The 17952-nt window shown below is 41.1% G+C and overlaps 1 protein-coding gene across 2 annotated transcripts in view; it reads left to right on the top strand.

Moving 5' to 3' along the window:
- Positions 1-17952, top strand: part of CTNNA2 (catenin alpha 2) — a 760050-nt gene that overhangs the window by 217738 nt on the left and 524360 nt on the right. For both annotated transcript variants that reach the window (XM_034772967.1, XM_034772968.1), the window contains exons 5-6: positions 7354-7473; positions 10450-10716. In XM_034772967.1, coding sequence (XP_034628858.1) covers positions 7354-7473; positions 10450-10716 — 387 coding nt within the window. The remainder of the gene's footprint in view (positions 1-7353; positions 7474-10449; positions 10717-17952) is intronic.

Here is a 17952-nt window from a genome sequence, read left to right as displayed (position 1 = left end):
TTAGTTCTTGTATCTGACCAGAATCCAGAATTTTTTGGCTTTCCGTGTTGATAAATTCCTTTGTTGGAAGTAGTATGATATACTGCTTAGAGTAGCATTCTCCAAATGATATTTTGTAAATGGGTGCTGTTTAGTAATTTTCTCATATCATTTTTGTCTCTGTGGATTCTGAAGCCAGCATATATCAACATACTTTGTAGCTTTTGCAAATCATCCAAGAAATTATTTCAAAGAACTTGCACCCTTATTTTCATGTATTTTTGTCTCCTGTGCTTTTTGTTAAGATTGTGTTTAAGCACTTGAAAGTTTAACTTTGCATTTGATCATTTTGCATTATTTTTACAGCTTTAAAAGAACACCCGTTACTTTTACTTTCCAAGAGAGAGGGGGCAATGCAAATATTTGCACCTTATTATTATTTTATATTATTTTTGAGACCAAAGTAGCTTTAGGCCACTTTTTGGCATTAAAAGGCCAAAGATTGATGGTGGTAGTTGTCACACATGGAACAGCATTAATATTAACTTTCAACTAATGTACAAAGACTGATTTAAAGTATGTAATGATTTTAACTTCAGGTACTCTGAAAATTAATTAATTAAAATCACTTTGCATTGTCAGAGTTATAAGAGGTGATTTATCCAAGAGGTACCGTAAAATGTACTATAATCAGTTTTAATTGAAATCACGTCAAGGCAGTGAGTTGCACTTCAGTCTTTATGGAGAGAAGTGCATTTTAATCAATTTGTAAATGTATGTAGGTACTCTTCAGAAAGATTGTTAATCACTTTATCAGATTATATCATTTACTGCTAGCATTAATATTAAAATGTGTATATATATATATTAATTACACACTGTTTAATTGTAATACTATATGCATATTCATTTAAACACTCTCACGTGTTTATTTGAAGAATGAGGATATTCTCAAATGTGACTTTTTGTGAAAAATATCAGTTTAGGAATCCATATTCAAAGACTTTCAATAGCTTCCATATACAATTTTCTCATTTTAAAATTTCACTTCTACCCCTACAAACTCAACCAGAGCCTTGAAAGTCATACTGCATTATTTGTGACTTGCTTGTCATTGTCAATCCTACATATTTTTTCATTCTGAACTTACTTAGTTCTGCTGATAATATATGAGCACAAGTAAAATCTAACTATCTTTCCCTGAGGTATATTGACTCTTAAATACTAGTTGGAGTAAAAAGTAGCACCGTAAAGTTAATTGTAATTGGCCTTCATTATCTTTTTGATTTTATAAATCATTTGTTTTCTCCACTTTACTTCATTGGGGCATTGTAGGTCTTACTGAATGTGGAAACTGGAACTGTTTGCCATGTCAGATGGAACTAGGCCTGCCGACATTTCTGGGAAAGGGAAATCAATTCCTTTCTCATAAGTAAATTGAATACCACACTTGGGTTTAAAATCAAGTCCTTCTCATTATTGTCTTGTACATCCCATTACTTCCCCTTCCTACCCACCCACTTAAATTGCACCATGATTTTATCAGGCTTTAAAGACATTGGTTTTAGCCTGAGCAGTTTCAATAGAATAAACTCTGAGCTAAGGTCAAAAATGGGTGGGAAAAGGTAAGATGGTATTCAAAATGATGTTCATTTAAGTTGAAATGATGTTAATTTAAGGTCCAATATCCTGTGAAGATAATTGAAGGTCCAATATCTTGTGAAGAAGAATGAGGGGGAATTTGATAGCTGTTTTCAACTACCTGAAAGGGGGTTCCAAAGGGGATGGATCTAGACTGTTCTCAGTGGTACCAGATGACAGAACGAGGAGTAATGGTCTCAAGTTGCAGTGGGGGAGGTTTAAGTTGGATATTAGGAAAAACTTTTTCACTAGGAGGGTGGTGAAGCACTGGAATGGGTTACCTAGGGAGGTGGTGGAATCTCCTTCCTTAGAGGTTTTTAAGGTCAGGCTTGAAAAAGCCCTGGCTGGGATGATTTAGTTGGGAATTGGTCCTGCTTTGAGCAGGGGGTTGGACTAGATGACCTCCTGAGGTTCCTTGCAACCCTGATATTCTATGATCTCTACAAATAACTGACACACACACTCTCACTCACTCACTCTCTGTGATGCTGGGATTCTCAGCTTTACATCCCTACTTTACTTTGTATCCTTGATGTTTGGCATATACTGAACAGTGATATAGTGACCTGTCTCTTGGGCCATGCAAATTAGGCTAATTAACAGATAAACCAAGGTGCTTTCCGCATTGCAGCATCCTGGGCTACTTGAGACAACGAGAAGATTTGTTGCATAGGAAGATGTTTTGTATAGTAACTTTTCTGGCCATAACCACGTTTCAATAAAATAAAATAAATAAAAATATCAGTCATTGAGCTATAACAAAGGTACAACTTACATAACTCAAGGTATTGTAGAAAGAATACATGTAGGCCCTTTCATCCCAAAGGATCTTAAATAGCTACACAAAGTAGGCAGCGGAGATCAAATTTATGGTTTCTTACAGTTCCCAATAAAAGTGGTGCAATAGTGGCTTTGTTGGAAGGGAGAAATGTCTGATGAGGTGATGCAGAAATAACTCAAGTATTTGGAATTATAACAATTTATCTACCAGCTGCTTGTAACCTAGTTCTGATATTGGTCTAGTAATAATTGCTGAGTTGAATTGAATTGTAACTCCGCACTCCAACCCAAACCTATGCCTAGATCTTACTTGGTAAATGTCAGACACTATCCACACACCCAAAAGGAGTTTGTACGGATCTGGGGAACTTCATATGGAGAGAGGGCCAGCAAGTGGGGTGTGGAGGAGTGTTATATTCACATTTTCATGTTCCCCTGGCAAACAGAGGAGCATCTGCTCTCCCCTTTAACAGAACAGGATTACAGTAGGCAGGGGGAGACCTTGGCAAACGCCAGGGAGACAGAGTGGGAAACAGAATGGCACAGGTTCTATGAACCAGGCCCTCTGCTCATTACATTGGGGGCAATCTCCCACCCATCCTGATGGAGTGATCCAAGGAAACATCACTTCCTAGGTAGGGTTCCACCCTGTGGGGGCAAACTGGCGCTGTGTTACGTTACTGTAGCTATTATTCTTCTGAAAATAGAAATAAAACATTGTTAAATATTGAATATTTCACCTGAAATGTATGATAATTAATATTAATGAATTATAATAAAGTCACACTAGTGGTTAATGACCTATTATGTGCTTTCTAAATCTACTTTGTTTTTTTAATAAAGATTTTCAAAAATATGTGCTCGGACTTATTTAGGCACCTAAATAAGTTGCCTGATTATAAATGTGAAGAATACCCATTGATTTAAAAATTACTACTGCTTGGGATTAATTTTAAATATTTATCTGGTCTCTCATCAGCACCAGCCCCCTCACCCCCAGCCCCACGTGGAGGCCTGGGGCCAGCACCCTCCATGTGGGGGACGGGGTGCTGTGTAGGGCACCAAAATGGCTACGGACGGCCCTGCTGTCATGATAAAAATGTAGGCAGTGTAGTTGCAGCCGTGTCAGTCCCAGGGTATTAGAGAGACAAGTTGGGTGAGGTAATATCTTTTTTATTGGACCAACTTTGTTGGTGAGAGAGACAAGCTTTCGAGCCACACAGAGCTCTTCTTCAGGTCTGGGAAATGAATCCCCAGCATCACAGCAACATGCAAAGTGGAACAGATTGTTTAGCATAAGTAAGTGGTTAGCACATATTGTAAGGGACCATTTCCACAGACCAGGGCACACCAACTCAAAGCGGCACCCGACCCTGCCAAAACAATAGATGCAAAACTTGCAGCTATATCTCCACTACTACAATAAGCAACCCACCCCCCCAGCATACCTTTCAAGATGCATGTATCCTACACATGCCTATTGCAACATGTACTATACCTCACCCAGTGCAATGAATGCCACAATAACAATTATGTGGGTGAAACCAAACAATCACTATGCTCTGAAGTTAACTCACAAAAGGAAAACGATTAAAGATAAAAAAGACCATATCCCCCGCGGCAGAAGACTTTTCATAAAGCGATCACTCTATATCTGACCTATCAATCCTCATCCTCAAAGGAAACCTCCACAACACTTTCAAAAGACAAACCTGGGAGCTTAAATTCATTGCTCTGCTAGACATCAAAAATCATGGACTGAACAGAGACACTGGATTTATGGTTTGTTACAACAATCTGTAAACCAGTAACCCCATCTTTTTCTCCTATGACTGCACAGGTGATAATGGGCCACTCTGCCTTGAATGGCCCCTTACAATATGTGCTAACTACTTATGCCAAACAATCTGTTCCACTTCACATTTTGCTGTGGCTCTGGGAGTTCCTTTCCCAGACCTGAAGAAGAACTCTGTGGGTATATCTACACAGCAAAGAAAAATCTGTGGCTGGCCCGTGCCAATTGACTCAGGCTCGCGGGTCTCGGGCTCTGAGGCTGTTTTCATTGTAGGGAGGGAGAGTCCCAGGGCTTGGGCTCCAGCCCAAGCCCAGAAGTCTACACCACAATGAAACAGCCCCGCAGCCAAGCCCTAAAAGCCCGAGTTGGTTGGCATAGGCCAGCCACGGATCTTTCTTTGCTGTGTAAACATACCTGCATGGCTCGAAAGCTTGAGGGTTCGTATTTCAAGTGGTGGTAGATAAATAGCAGGAACAAATTAGACCATACAATATAGTTTTCATACTAATTTTGGGAGCTGTCATGGCAGTTAGGATTTGAACATCGTTGTTCAGTTTATGGGTAAGAAATGAGATGATACAGGCTCAGATTGATTCGACCACAAAAGCAAAGTGCAGCTTATAACAGTTAGATGTGGCGTAACACCTCCAGGAAACAGCTGTGCATTTAAATTGCCAGCCAAAGGATTTCTCTGCAGGACTCTGTGAGCCTGATTCTCCGTGGCCTTGCACGTTGTGCAGCCTTTGTGGGTGCAAAACGTGACAGAATGAATATTATGCACTTGGACTGGTGCTAACCTTTTACATTCACTTTGCAAGGTAAAAATAACACAAGGTACAAGTTAGCAGTGAAGCAGACCCTGTATATTTTAAACCCTGCCTAAATTAATTCGATGCCTGCTCTTGTTATTGACGTTGCTGAGGTCCCAGAGACTTTACAGAGACCAAGATAGAGCTCTAAATCCTTTATTAGGAACAAGTCCCTATTGGAATTAAATAACCCTTCCTCTGAAAAAGGAAGGTTCATGTGTCTGCTGTTAACGGCATGTCCAGATTGACAACACCTATTGTTCCAGTTAAATATTTCATTAATTCAACTTGAGACAGATCAGGATAGATCTACATTCACTGATTAAACCCATCTGCTGGGAATTTCACTCATCTCTCAAATGACAGAAAAAGTTCACAAAATTTCACTGCCCACTTGCTCACAGGACGGGTAATTTTATTTCTGGGATGAATAAAGCATTTTAAATCTTTTGATTATAATCATGATGGTAAGCAGCTTTTATGCTGGGGCTGGTAAGTTTGGGATAGCTGTACTAGGCGGGCACTTAGTAATACATCTAGGAGCTTCGTATCTTCACCCCTTTTGCTGAACAAATTTGAATCACTATGGAGAATGTGTTTTTTCTATGAAATTCTGCTCTTTATGTAAAAGTAAATGCAACACATTTGAGAACAGGAGAAAAAATAGAAAATGAAGCCCCAAACTAGTTCTTATGCCACAGTTACTTTTCCATGTTGGGCCTCCTGTTTTAACCACATTTAAAAAGATGCTATGTTAGCTATGTTACACAGGGTACTCTATACATTTAGTTTCAACAGTAAGTTTAATTTTCTTTGCTTTTGATTTGTTCCCATATGCTGTAATTAGCCTCAGGCCGCGTCTAGACTAGAGACCTTACAGTGGCACAGCTGTACTGATGCAGATGTGCCGCTATAAGATTTCCCGTGTAGCTGCTCTGTGCCAACATAACTAAACAAGTGGTGGTAGCTATGCCAGCGGGAGAGAGTCTCCCAGTGACATAGCACTGTCCACACCGGCCCTTCTGTAGGTGTAACTTTTGTCTCTCAGGGGGGTGTTTTTTCACACCCGTGAGTGATGTAAGTTTTACTGACAAAAATGCTACAGGAGACATACCCTTAGTTTTCATTTAAAGCCTATACTACACATACACAGTTAAGAAATTGTTCTCTCTGTTTATAATTGGAGGGTCACACACTTAATAACTTCTGTTGACTAGACTTATTTCACATGTCACGGGCTCCTTACATCTCTCCATTCCACCCCGCAAGTTCCTTGTGTGCCACCCTCCTATCCCTCTCTATTGCAGGGACTCCTGCAACTCCCTCCAGTTTGCTCTTGCCAGGGGTTCTGTGTGCCCCTTTCCTCCATATCTGATTCTCTCAATCTGCCCCCCACCAGTAGTTGCATTTGCAATGTCCTCCTTGCATCATTCCAGGGTCCTTCATTCCCACCCTTTTGTCTCTGCTGGGACTCCATGGGTGCCTCCATTTCCCACTTCCCCCATGCCAGGCTCCTCCAATCTCTGCTTTGCCAGACTTCCCCCTCCCCCTTTCCTGAGTCCCCAATTTTCCTCCCATGCCAGGAGATGGGTGCTATCCCCCAGGTCTCCCTCGCCTTGCTCCCACAGTAGTTATTAGTTTTCTTTCAGTCTGGGAGATAAGTCCTTCAGGGTGTCAGCTTATTAAACTCCATGGGGAGGATAGGCAGAGCTTGGATATGGGTATTGTTTTCTTGGGTGGCATTAATGGTACCATCATCCAGTTGTTTGCTCTATAGACAATTGCAGAGCTGATTGTAGCTGTTACTTTGCTAATCAGATGACACAGGTTTTCCAATTTCCCCCCAAATCAATAGAGTTTAGGCCATTGATGCCTAGAATATCCGCTGAAATTTTGTAATGGATTGGGTATGGTATTCATCAGTTATTGCTTTACAGACAGACCGACATCCAGACAGAGAACAGAGAAATTACATACAGTTGAATGTAGGTCCTTGGCAAGCCTGGCCAATAAAAAAAATGACACAGATATTAAACATGTTTAATCTAGGAAGTATATCTGAATAAGACAGTGCCTAAACTAATGACTGTTATATAAAGTATGTATTATAGTGGCATGCAAAGAAGGAAAAGTAATTCAGAACAACATTAAGAGAAAGTTTTTGTATTAGCTTTATTAAACCAAACTGAGGTCAGTTGAATTACTCCAGAGTTACTGTACATTGGTGTAACTGAGAGTCAAATTTGCCTATGAGAAACTGGGGCATAGAATGGTTAGTGACTTGGTCAAGGTGGGAAAAGTGACAGAGCCGGATTAAAACTCTAATAAATGTCATCTATTAAATTTTAGGTAGAAGAAGCACTGGAAGCTGTGAAGAACGCAACAAATGAGCAAGACCTAGCAAATCGTTTTAAAGAATTTGGGAAAGAGATGGTGAAACTTAACTATGTGGCTGCTAGAAGACAACAGGTGGGTAAATTGTAAAGCAGTGGGTGTGAAAATTCAGTCATATAAAATAACCTGGGTTTTTATCATATTCAAAGAAATGTTGTTTCTGCTTTGCATCATCAGATCTGTCAATAATTATTATATTGTTACCTATATCTTAAGCCTATTCATTTTCCAATTCACAGTTGCCTTTCTTTAGAAGTATTTTTTTTTAAAGGAAAATCTTGAAAAACAATGCTTCAATTAAGAATGGCTTAAAGAGTAAGAGAGTAAATGACAAAGGAAATTACGTTATCTAGTGGTGACTTCAATCCAGTCCATGTCAGTAGAGACTGGAGGTCACTATTTGATCATTGTGTGGTGGTCTACATGAAGTATTATTTATAAAGATAATATTTTCTTTACAAAAATGTTCTGACTGATTTTCAAAAATGGTCTAAAATTAGGCTTCTAAATTCATATTTAGGCACCTAAATAAGTTGTTAGGGCTAATTCCCCACTCTGGCACTTCGAGTGCAGAAGGTGGGGGCCCGCAAGGATTCTAAAGATTAATACTGATCACTCCAGGCTTGTATTAAACTCCCAAGGTTACAGCTTTTCTCTGACCTTGGATTGGTAGATGCTACCACCACCCAAGTGCAGAACCCCTTTGAGAGCCCAGGAAGGCACCTTTGGGAATTCCTTCCTGTGGGGTACCCTCAAGCCCTTTTACCCCCACCCTCCACCCCCCAGGGAAGAGCTAAGAAAGAAAAACAAAGGAAGTCAGCTGTTGCCACTAGCTAATTAAACAACATGTGCACAAACCTCTTAGGACACAAAAATCCAATTCTGCTTTTAAAACAGGTAAATTTTATTTAATAAAAACAGAAAGAAAATACATCTGGGAACTCAGGCTCTATTGCTAGATTTTAGCAATTTAGAAGAAATAACTACAAGGATTAAGCCCCAAAAATAGCTTTCTTGAGGTCCATCATAAAGGTTACAAGCAAAACAAGAGTACCTGGAGTTAGCACAGAGGAATCCACAAGCCATAAAGAAATAAAAGGAATAAACCTAATCTCATCTTCTTAGACATTTCCTGATCTATTTACATATCTGGGGTTTTACATGAGTAGTTTCTAGGTATGATACTGATGATTTTTCATACCTGGCCCAAGCTTCTTACAGCATAGCTCTGCCCTGTCCCCTCTCTCTGAGAGAGAGAACAACCACAGACAGACAAAGGGGGAATCATTTTTCAATTTTAAAAAGTTCTAGTCTTCCCATTGGCTCTTTTGGCCAGGTGCCCATTCACTTCCTTTTACCTATGCATAGCAGTGAGACTTTTTAACAGGTAGAGCGATTAGAGAACAGTTACTAAGAGGAATTTTATAGCTACTGGCTGGCTGGGTGTCCATAAAAGGGAGCTATCCCCCCTCCCTTCATTTATCACATAAGTGCTCTAATTTTCAAAACACCAAACACTACTAATGGAAATCAAAGGGAGTTGGTAGGACCTTACTCTCCTGAAAATTATCCCACATATTTAGGTGCCTAACGTTAGATACCATTTATTTGAAAAAATTTGCCTTTTTTTTTTTTTTTTTTTTAAACAAAAAAAAGTTGTTCATATGGATAGAGCTCTCTGGTAGTCTAATGTAACAGGAGTCTTTCCATTTCAGAAGGAACAGGAATTTATTATGAATGCTCACAAACAACATCGTTAGTTTTCAGATGATTAAAAAGATAATCTGATTTTTTGTATTAACAAAGAAATAAAAAATAGAAGACATGAATGTGACAAAAATGATTCAGCATCCAAAATCACATGTCTGTGCAGAAGGTCAGACTTTTCCCTTTTAGAGCCTACACAAAGCTGATGATTACTGCAACCTTGGGTCCTTATAGGGGCAGACGTCATAGGGTCTCACTGTTATGCATTCCCCTCCACTCAGCATATAGCTTTCACCTAAGCAGCCCAATCAATGAGAGCAGACTTGCCCTGTTACAGATCTTTAAAGTAGATTTTCCTCTAGAGATGGGAAATAAAGGAAGGAGAATACACGTGCATTCACTAGGCTGTTCATAGCTAGGCCTCCTCCCAGCCAATGCTGCTTCCAATCAGTCTCCACACCTTCTAATAGAGTAAAAAAGAACAGATTATAGTGCTGCCGCAAAATATCTCTACGGTGTATTATTTCAATAAACACTTTACAGAGAATTTTTAATGTGCAACACAATTTAGAAACAATATACTTCCACACACACTGCAGAGAAGGCCACCTTTCAGGACTATTGCCTTGTGTGTGTTTCTTTCTCCACCCTGGATATGATTCTTTCCTTCTTCTTTTGACATCACGCATGTTTCTAGCTCATACATATTTTGTATATTTTCTCGACGTCAGTTATTTTTTAAAAATATTTTTAATAATTTCCCTGGTGTTTAAGAATATTCATATTTCCATGTAGTTGCCACCCTCTCTTTCTTTTTCTTCTTCCCCTGAGGTCCACTAGCATTCCGTGCTATCTTTTTTGTGTGTCTTGCTGCTGTTCTTTTAGATGTTTTGCCCAGAAGTTTTCCTGCATTTTCAGATCGTTAGCTTTTTCCTCTTATTTTCCTCCATTTTTCCATGTGGCCGACCTGTTATAACAGAAGAAAAACAAAACAAAAGAAATCAAAACAAAAAACAGGTTTTCTAGGGCAGGAAGAACATTTTGTTGTGACATAACTGGTAAATTCTGGGATGGATTCCATTGCTGCAGAATCAGGACCACAGGGCCCTACTTACGAGTATATATGAAGAAACATTGTAACTGTGGGTGTAGCATATTCTAATTAGGATGAGTGGATATCCTGATTTTATAGGGACAGTCCTGATTTTTGGGACTTATTCTTATATAAGCTCCTATTATTCCCCCACCCCCGTCCTGATTTTTCACATTTGCTGTCTAGTCACCCTAACTCTAATGCTAAAGCTTCATTATGTAACTGTACAGTGTACGTATGTTTTTGTACAGGAACTGAAAGATCCTCACTGTAGGGATGAAATGGCTGCTGCTCGAGGTGCTCTGAAGAAGAATGCTACTATGCTCTACACGGCATCTCAAGCGTTTCTCCGTCACCCTGATGTAGCAGCCACTAGGGCCAACAGAGATTATGTCTTCAAACAAGTACAAGAAGCAATAGCTGGTATCTCTAATGCTGCACAGGCCACCTCACCAACCGATGAGAACAAGGGGCACACTGGTATTGGAGAACTTGCTGCAGCATTAAATGAATTTGATGTAAGTATTAAATGTGTGCGCTACATGACACACCTTTCAGGAAATGCCACGTACCTTTTGTCAAACAGAATTTGAAGAGTATATGCTTGCTTTGTACACAATTTTATTTTGGTAGGCTGCAGCAAGCAAGAGGCAAGTGGTCATTACATTTTAATGAGAAATAGCCCTTGCTTTCAGTGAACGCTAGAACTTCCAAGCCATTGTTTGCGTTCTTCTGCTGTGACTGAGAGAGAGGCAAAGAAGTCTCTCTTCTTCTGCCTTAGCATCAGCAAAATTTTATCCAGCTAAACTGTTCAAGTTGGTTGGTAATCTAATTAATCTGGCTGCCTTCATTCTGTTAAAGAGTTGAGTTTTAAGAGTATCTTTATCTACTTTGCTGAAAAAGATAAGCTGTGATTTAGGATGATTTGGTTGTTGTCACAGGTAAAATCAGTGCAGGAAGATAGAAATACATTTTCTTCTCTGAAATGTTGAAGGAGCTATGCCCAACTGGTTGTTCATTAGATTCTTGCCCCTCACGTCCAGTAAAAACCTACAGGGATATTTTCAGCGAAGACCGCTGCTGCTAGTTTTTGTGCAGACAGGGTTCCACTTCCTTCAAGATTCAGGTGGTGGCAAGGCCCACGGTTAAAACCTTGTCAATGACTTCTTAGTTCTAAGTTTCCCCCATCCCATTTTTGTGGAATGCCATTGAGAAGGCATTTTTGGAAGAGCTCTAGATGCATAATTTCGTTGGCAGGGCCTGACAGAATTCACCCTGTGGTCTTTAGGGAACTAGCTGAAGCAGTCTTGGAACCATTAGTGATTATCTTCATGAACTCATGGAGGATGGGTGATATCCGAGAGGACTGGAGAAGGGAAAACATAGTACTTATCTTTAAAAAGAGGAACAAAGAGGACCTGGGGAATTATAGACCAGTTGGCCTAACTTTGATATCTGCAAATATACTGGAACAAATTTATTAAACAATTAATTTGTAAGCACCTAGAGGGTAACAGGGCAATAAATAATAGCCAATGTGGATTTATCAAGAACAAATCATACCAAACCAACCTAATTTCCTTCTTTGACAGGTTTCCTGGCCTAGTGGATAGGAAAGAAGCAATACATGTTGATTTTATTAAGGCTTTTGATACAGTCAAAGGAGGGAGGGATAGCTCAGTGGTTTGAGCATTGGCCTGCTAAACCCAGGATTGTGAGTTCAGTCCTTGAGGGGGCCATTTAGGGATCTGGGGCAAAATCAGTACTTGGTCCTGCTAGTGAAGGCAGGGGGCTGGACTCAATGACCTTTCAAGATCCCTTCCAGTTCTAGGATATAGGATATCTCCATTAAAACAAAAAGATAAGTCCCACATGATGTTCTCATAAGCAAACTAAGGAAATGTGGTCTAGATGAAATTACTATAAGGTGATGCACAACTAGTTGAAAAACTATCCTCAGAGAGTAGTTTTCAATAGTTTGCAGTCAAACTGGGAGTACATATCTAGTGGGGTCCCACAGGGATGTGTTCCTGGGTCCAATGCTATTTAGTATTTTAATTAATGTCATATAATGGAGTGAAAAGTATGGTTATCAAATTTGTGAATGACACCAAACTGGAAGGGGTTACTAACACTTTAGAGCAGGGGGTTCATATTCAGTTCATGGTCCAGTGTAACCCCCAGATCCTTTTCAGCACTGCCTAGCTAGTTATTCCCCGTTTTGTACTTGTCATTTTTTTCTTCATGAATGCAGTATTTTGCATTTGTCTTTACTGAGTTTCATCCTGTTGATGTCATACCAATTCTGCAATATATCAAGATTGTATTGAATTCTAAATATAAATTCTAAGACCAGAAGGGACCACTGTCTTCATCTAGTCTGACCTCCTGTATAACACAGGCCAGAAAACTTCTCCAGAATAAATTCTGAGAACATATTGTTTAGAAAAACAGCTCATCTGTATTTAAAAATTGTTGTAATGAAGAATCCACCATGACCCTTGGTAAATTGTTCCAATCATTAATTACTCTCACCCTTAAAAAAAAATCACACCTTATTTCCAGTCTGTCACCGACCAGGCCATGGGCAGTCATGCCTAGTGGTGAAGGCAAGAGTTCAACCTACGAGTTAGAGCTGGGTCCAGGGTGAGTGGAGTACAGGAAACAAGCTGATCTATCAGTACCAGAGGGGCAGAAGCCAAATGCCAGAACAGAAGGGTCAACTGGAGTCATAAGCCAGCAGAGGCAAACCCAGGGTTCGAAACCAAAACACTGAAGCTACTGGGGAGCCGGGCAGGAGCATACACTGGACGCAGGCTGAGACAAGCAGGAGCAAGGACTGGAACAAGGGCAAGCACTGCTGTGAGTCTAGTATGCATTGAGCAGCCTATGAACTGCTGTGGGGGCCAGGCTTTTAAGCAGCCCAGCTAAACCAGGAGTCAGTCAGGAGCTGTGAGTGTCTAAGAGGTCTAAGGCAGTGATTCTCAAAAAAAATTTTTTTTTCCATGGACCACTTGAAAATTGCTGAGGGTCTTGGCGGACCACTTAATGATCTTTCCAAATGTTGTTTGTACCGTTAGCTAACTATTGTAAAGCGCTTTGAATAAAAGCACTATATTAAAAAAAAAAACCTTAATAATAATAAACGTTTTTTAGTTCTACAAATAAAAGCACAAAACTCATATTTTAATATCAGTAGTCTTCCCTTTCTAATTCAATGGATGCGCCTTCTCTCCCCCACTGCAGCAGCCCTGGAGCTGGGAAGGAGGGCTGTTTCTCGCCGGCAGCCACAGCCCTGGGGCTGGGGAAAGTCGCCTCTTTCTCTGGCCACTGCAGCCCTGCATGTCCCAAATTTCCCCCACCCCCTCTTCTCACCTCACTGCCCCTCCCACCTACTCCCTATTCCCCCCAAGGCCACCACCTCACCTTACATGTGCGTCTTCTCCAGGGTCCAGGCACCTAATTAATAGATCCATGCCTGCGCGGCACCACTAATTAGCTGGGTGGCCCTTCATTCTCTTGTGTGCGGTCGCCCAGGCATGCACCTTAGAGAGAACTATTCGCGGTCCACATGAATGGAGCTCGCAGACCACTGGTGGTCCATGGACCACAATTTGAGAACCTCTGGTCTAAGGCAATGCAGCTGGGCTCATTGGTTGCCTAGCAGCGCACTTAATCTGGGAGCAGGACAGCAGTTGTTCCTAGCTGGTCTGGTCCCTGACACATCTGAATTTGTCTAACTTCAGCTTCCACCTATTGGATCATGTTATACTTTCTTCTGCTAGATCGAAGAGCCTATTATTAAATATTTGTTCCCCATGTAGGTACATATAGACTCTAATCAAGTCACCCTTAACTTTCTCTTTGTTACTCTGAATAGATTGACCTCCTTGAGTCTACCACTATAAGGCATGTTTTCTAATCCTTTAATCATTCTTGTGGTTCTTCTCTGAATCCTCTCCAATTTATCAACAACCTTTTTGAATTGTGGACAGCAGAACTGGACACAGTATTCTAGTAGCAGCTCCACCAGTGAACCATATGGAGATAAAATAACTTCTCTACTCCTGTTTATGCATCCCAGGATTGCATTAGCTCTTTTGGCCACCATGTCTCACTGGGAGATCATGTTCATCAGATTATCCACCATTACCTCCAAATCTTCTTTAGACTTACCACTTCCCCGAACATAGTCCCCCATCCTGTAAGTGTGGCCTACATTCTTTGCTCCTAGATGTATACATTTACCCTTCGCCGTATTAAAATGCATAGTTTGCTTGAGCCCAGTTCACCAAGCAATCTAGATCTCTCTGAATCAGTGATCTATCTTGTTTACTATTTACCATTCCCCCAATTTTTGTGTCATCTACAAACTGTATCAGTGATGATTTTTTTGCCTTCCAGGGCACTGATGATGATGTTAAATAGCGTAGGGCCAAGAACAGCTCCCTGCTAGACCCCACTGGAAAAAGACCCACTTGATGATGATTCCCAGTTTACAGTTACATTTTGAGACCTTTCAGTTAGCTAGTTTTGAATCCAATTAGTGTGTGCCATGTAAATTTTCTTATTCTAGTGTTTTAATCAAAATGTTGTGCAGCACTGTCAGGAGGTCATCGGGCAACTCATCGCGGCTGTGAGCTGGCTTGGGCAGGTGCAGGTGGATGCTGGTGCAAGGTCAGCTAGCAAAAGCAACTCCCCCTCCCATTTTGTCCACTTGATCCTTCCTAAATATGTTATAATAATTGATTTTAGCATTCCAATTGTGCTAATCATCCCACCAGGTGTCAATAATACCAACTAGATCAAAATTATACTCCTATATGAGCAATTCGAATTCCTCTTGTTTGTTACCCAGGTTCCTAGCATTACTGTATAGGCAATTCAAGAATTTCTTATCTTCATTCCTTTGTTTACTTGATTGATTTTGTTCTCAACATCTATATTTTGTGCTAACTCAGTGTTTATATCTTCACTCTTTTGACCCTTCCCTTTTGCTTTTAGTTTAACTCCCTCTTGATTACTCTAGCCAGCCTATGCCCAGGGAGATTGGTTCCCCTTCTACTCTATCCCCATAGATGGACCAAAGTTCCACAAAACCAAAGCTCTCCCCACTACACCACTTACCTAGGCAGCAATTCACTTCTGGAATCTTTTGTCTTCTGTCTTCCCTTGCTTGTGGGACAGGGGAAGGATCTCAGAGGATGGCTTGGACATTCTTCTTCAGCATGCTTCTGAATTCCCTGAGGTCTTGTTTTCTGCAGGAGATCCTGAAACATACTGTCATTAGCACTGATATGAACCATCACCAATGGATCCTTGCCTGTAGACTTCAGAAACCTGTCCAATCTTAGAGTGATTCTTGTGTCTTGGCTCCAGGAAGGCAGCACGCTGTTCTGCTGTCCGCATGTCCATTGCAGAATTGTTATTCAATTCTTCAGTGTATTGAATCTCCAACAAGAATCATCTGTCTTTCTTGGATTGTTGGAGAACTCTTTGCAGGTAAGCTTGATTTTTTTTTATAGGTTTGGCCAAACTGCGATTCACACGTCTTCTGTATATCTCTCCTTTCCCTGGGATGTGCTGGACTTTAAGAGGTATCTTCCATAGTTTCCATGCTGAGGACTTCATATGGATTTGAAATTTCCAGCTGTGTGGAATTCCTGCTGCTGCTCTTCTCTCTAGAGGCCACAGTCTTGCAATCCTCATCTGTCTCCAATGATATAGAATGACACTATGACCTTTTTCCTCCTCTCTGACTTCCACTCTTGCCAATTCCTTTTATGCCCATCTACATTCTTCCTTGAACCTGGGCTACTGATGTTTTCTGAACTTCCTTGTCTAGGAACTCTTCAGCTTCTCTTATTTTCATTAGTGTCTCACTTCCCCTTCCAATCCAGTAATCTTTTCCTCCAGCATAGCCACCAATTTACAGTTCGTGCACAGGAAATCTCGTCTGGCTTCAGGCAGGAAGAGAACATGGCGCTTCTGTTGCAGGTCACCACCACTGTTCCATCACTGGCCATCCTAATATCACACATGGAGCTGAACCTGGAAGAAAAGCCTCTCACAATCCCCCTCCAAACTCTTTCTGAAACTCCCTTGTTAGCTGCCTCTGTTTGTGGATCTTGAGTTCACCAAGCAAGTGATTTTTATACCAAGTCTTCCCTGCTCAGTTCAGCATAGCTCCTCTTCTCACCTCACCACCAAGGATTGATAGGCACTCAGGGTATGTCAACATTACAGTGTAAACCTGAGTTTCTTAACTGGGCTTGAGCATCTACACTCGTTTGTAGCCCCAGGTTAGAAATTGTTGAATCCTTGGTCCCGGTCTGGAGCTTCAGCATCAACACTGCATTATGTGGGCCTCGGTCCAAACAACCAGATTCCAGACTGCCCAGTGACTTCCCAAAATGTGGCTGCTCTAGTCCTTTGTCCATGGGAAGACTTGACTGTCCAGAGGATGAATAAAATCAGCCTGTGGGATTGTGGGACACTTTTGGTGGCCTCCCAGAGCATAAGTCTGGTGAGGCTGCATCTACATCTACAGTGCAAAGCAATAGAGCTTGAATCCTGGGTCCTGGCTTGATTCAGGATCACACATCCATCCCCATGGGGTTCTGGGACCTTGGGCCTGAGTCCTGGGCTAGTGCAATTTGTGTGTAGATGGAAGGGGGGTTATGCCTGAGCCTGAATTTGAACCCTGGGCTTGGATTGCAGCATAGACATACCCTCAGAGACGTCAAACGGCTGGGCTGATCCATGCTCCAGGGCCCTACTCAGGCCCCCAGGGCCCAGCTATGCAGCCTATACAGAGAGAACAAACCAGCAATCAAACCAACAAAGTTTACTCTAGTCTACCGAATGCATATCTAGCCACTGTGATCCAAGCATTTTGTCCCCACCAGGGTGGACTACAGTAATTAATTATAGCAGAGTTGTCCCTCTGATGTGGTTAAGATAAAGATTAAACTATAAGATTAAGATTAATTTACAACTAAGATTAAGACCAGATTTCTGTTTTAAACTTGACTTTGTAAATGCTCTAAGATCTATATGGTTATTTAGATTGCCTTGAAATTTGGTGTGCCTCATGGGGAGGCGGGTATGGTTAGTGCTCCAAATTTGGAGTCGTTTGACCAAGAGACACAATCCCTGCAGAAAACCATGAAAAACCCAACCCCCAGCTTTTCTTAAAGTTGACACATTCTGGGAATGTTTTTAGTGCACAGATAGGTATCAAACCAGGGTTCAGATCATTGCCCCAGGGGCTCAGATATTCAAGAGTTATCCTAATGGAGTCGTTGGCACCCATCAGTCCTTTGGGGGAAATGAAATTAAAATATTATTTGAAAAAGAGTTTGCTTCTCCAGTTAGGCATGTGCCCAGCAGTTCTGATACTCATGCACCTATTGACATGCCCAATTGATTAAATTGAATGTGCACAGACAGAGGAGTTAACATGACTGTTGGCCTTCACCATTGTACACCTGCTTCATATCTCAAGGGATTAAACAGTAGTTCTTCGAACCCCAATCACCCGGTATCATCTTGAGTCCCACCTCGGACAGAAATCTGGGAAAGGTAGAAAGACATTTGGCTAAAATCTCTGTCAGGGTTTTTTTGTTTTGTTTTGTTTTTGCTGGTTTTTTTTTTGGGGGGGGGAATCAAAGTATTTTTCTAAACAATTTTTTTTTAATTGACATGCAAATGCCTGCCCTCAGTGGTGTGGGAGGGCATCTTAGGGGGCAGAG

The sequence above is a fragment of the Trachemys scripta genome, chromosome 5, assembly GCF_013100865.1.
Source record: "Trachemys scripta elegans isolate TJP31775 chromosome 5, CAS_Tse_1.0, whole genome shotgun sequence".
Classification (NCBI taxonomy): Eukaryota; Metazoa; Chordata; order Testudines; family Emydidae; genus Trachemys; species Trachemys scripta.
This window is presented reverse-complemented; position numbering and strand designations above follow the sequence as displayed.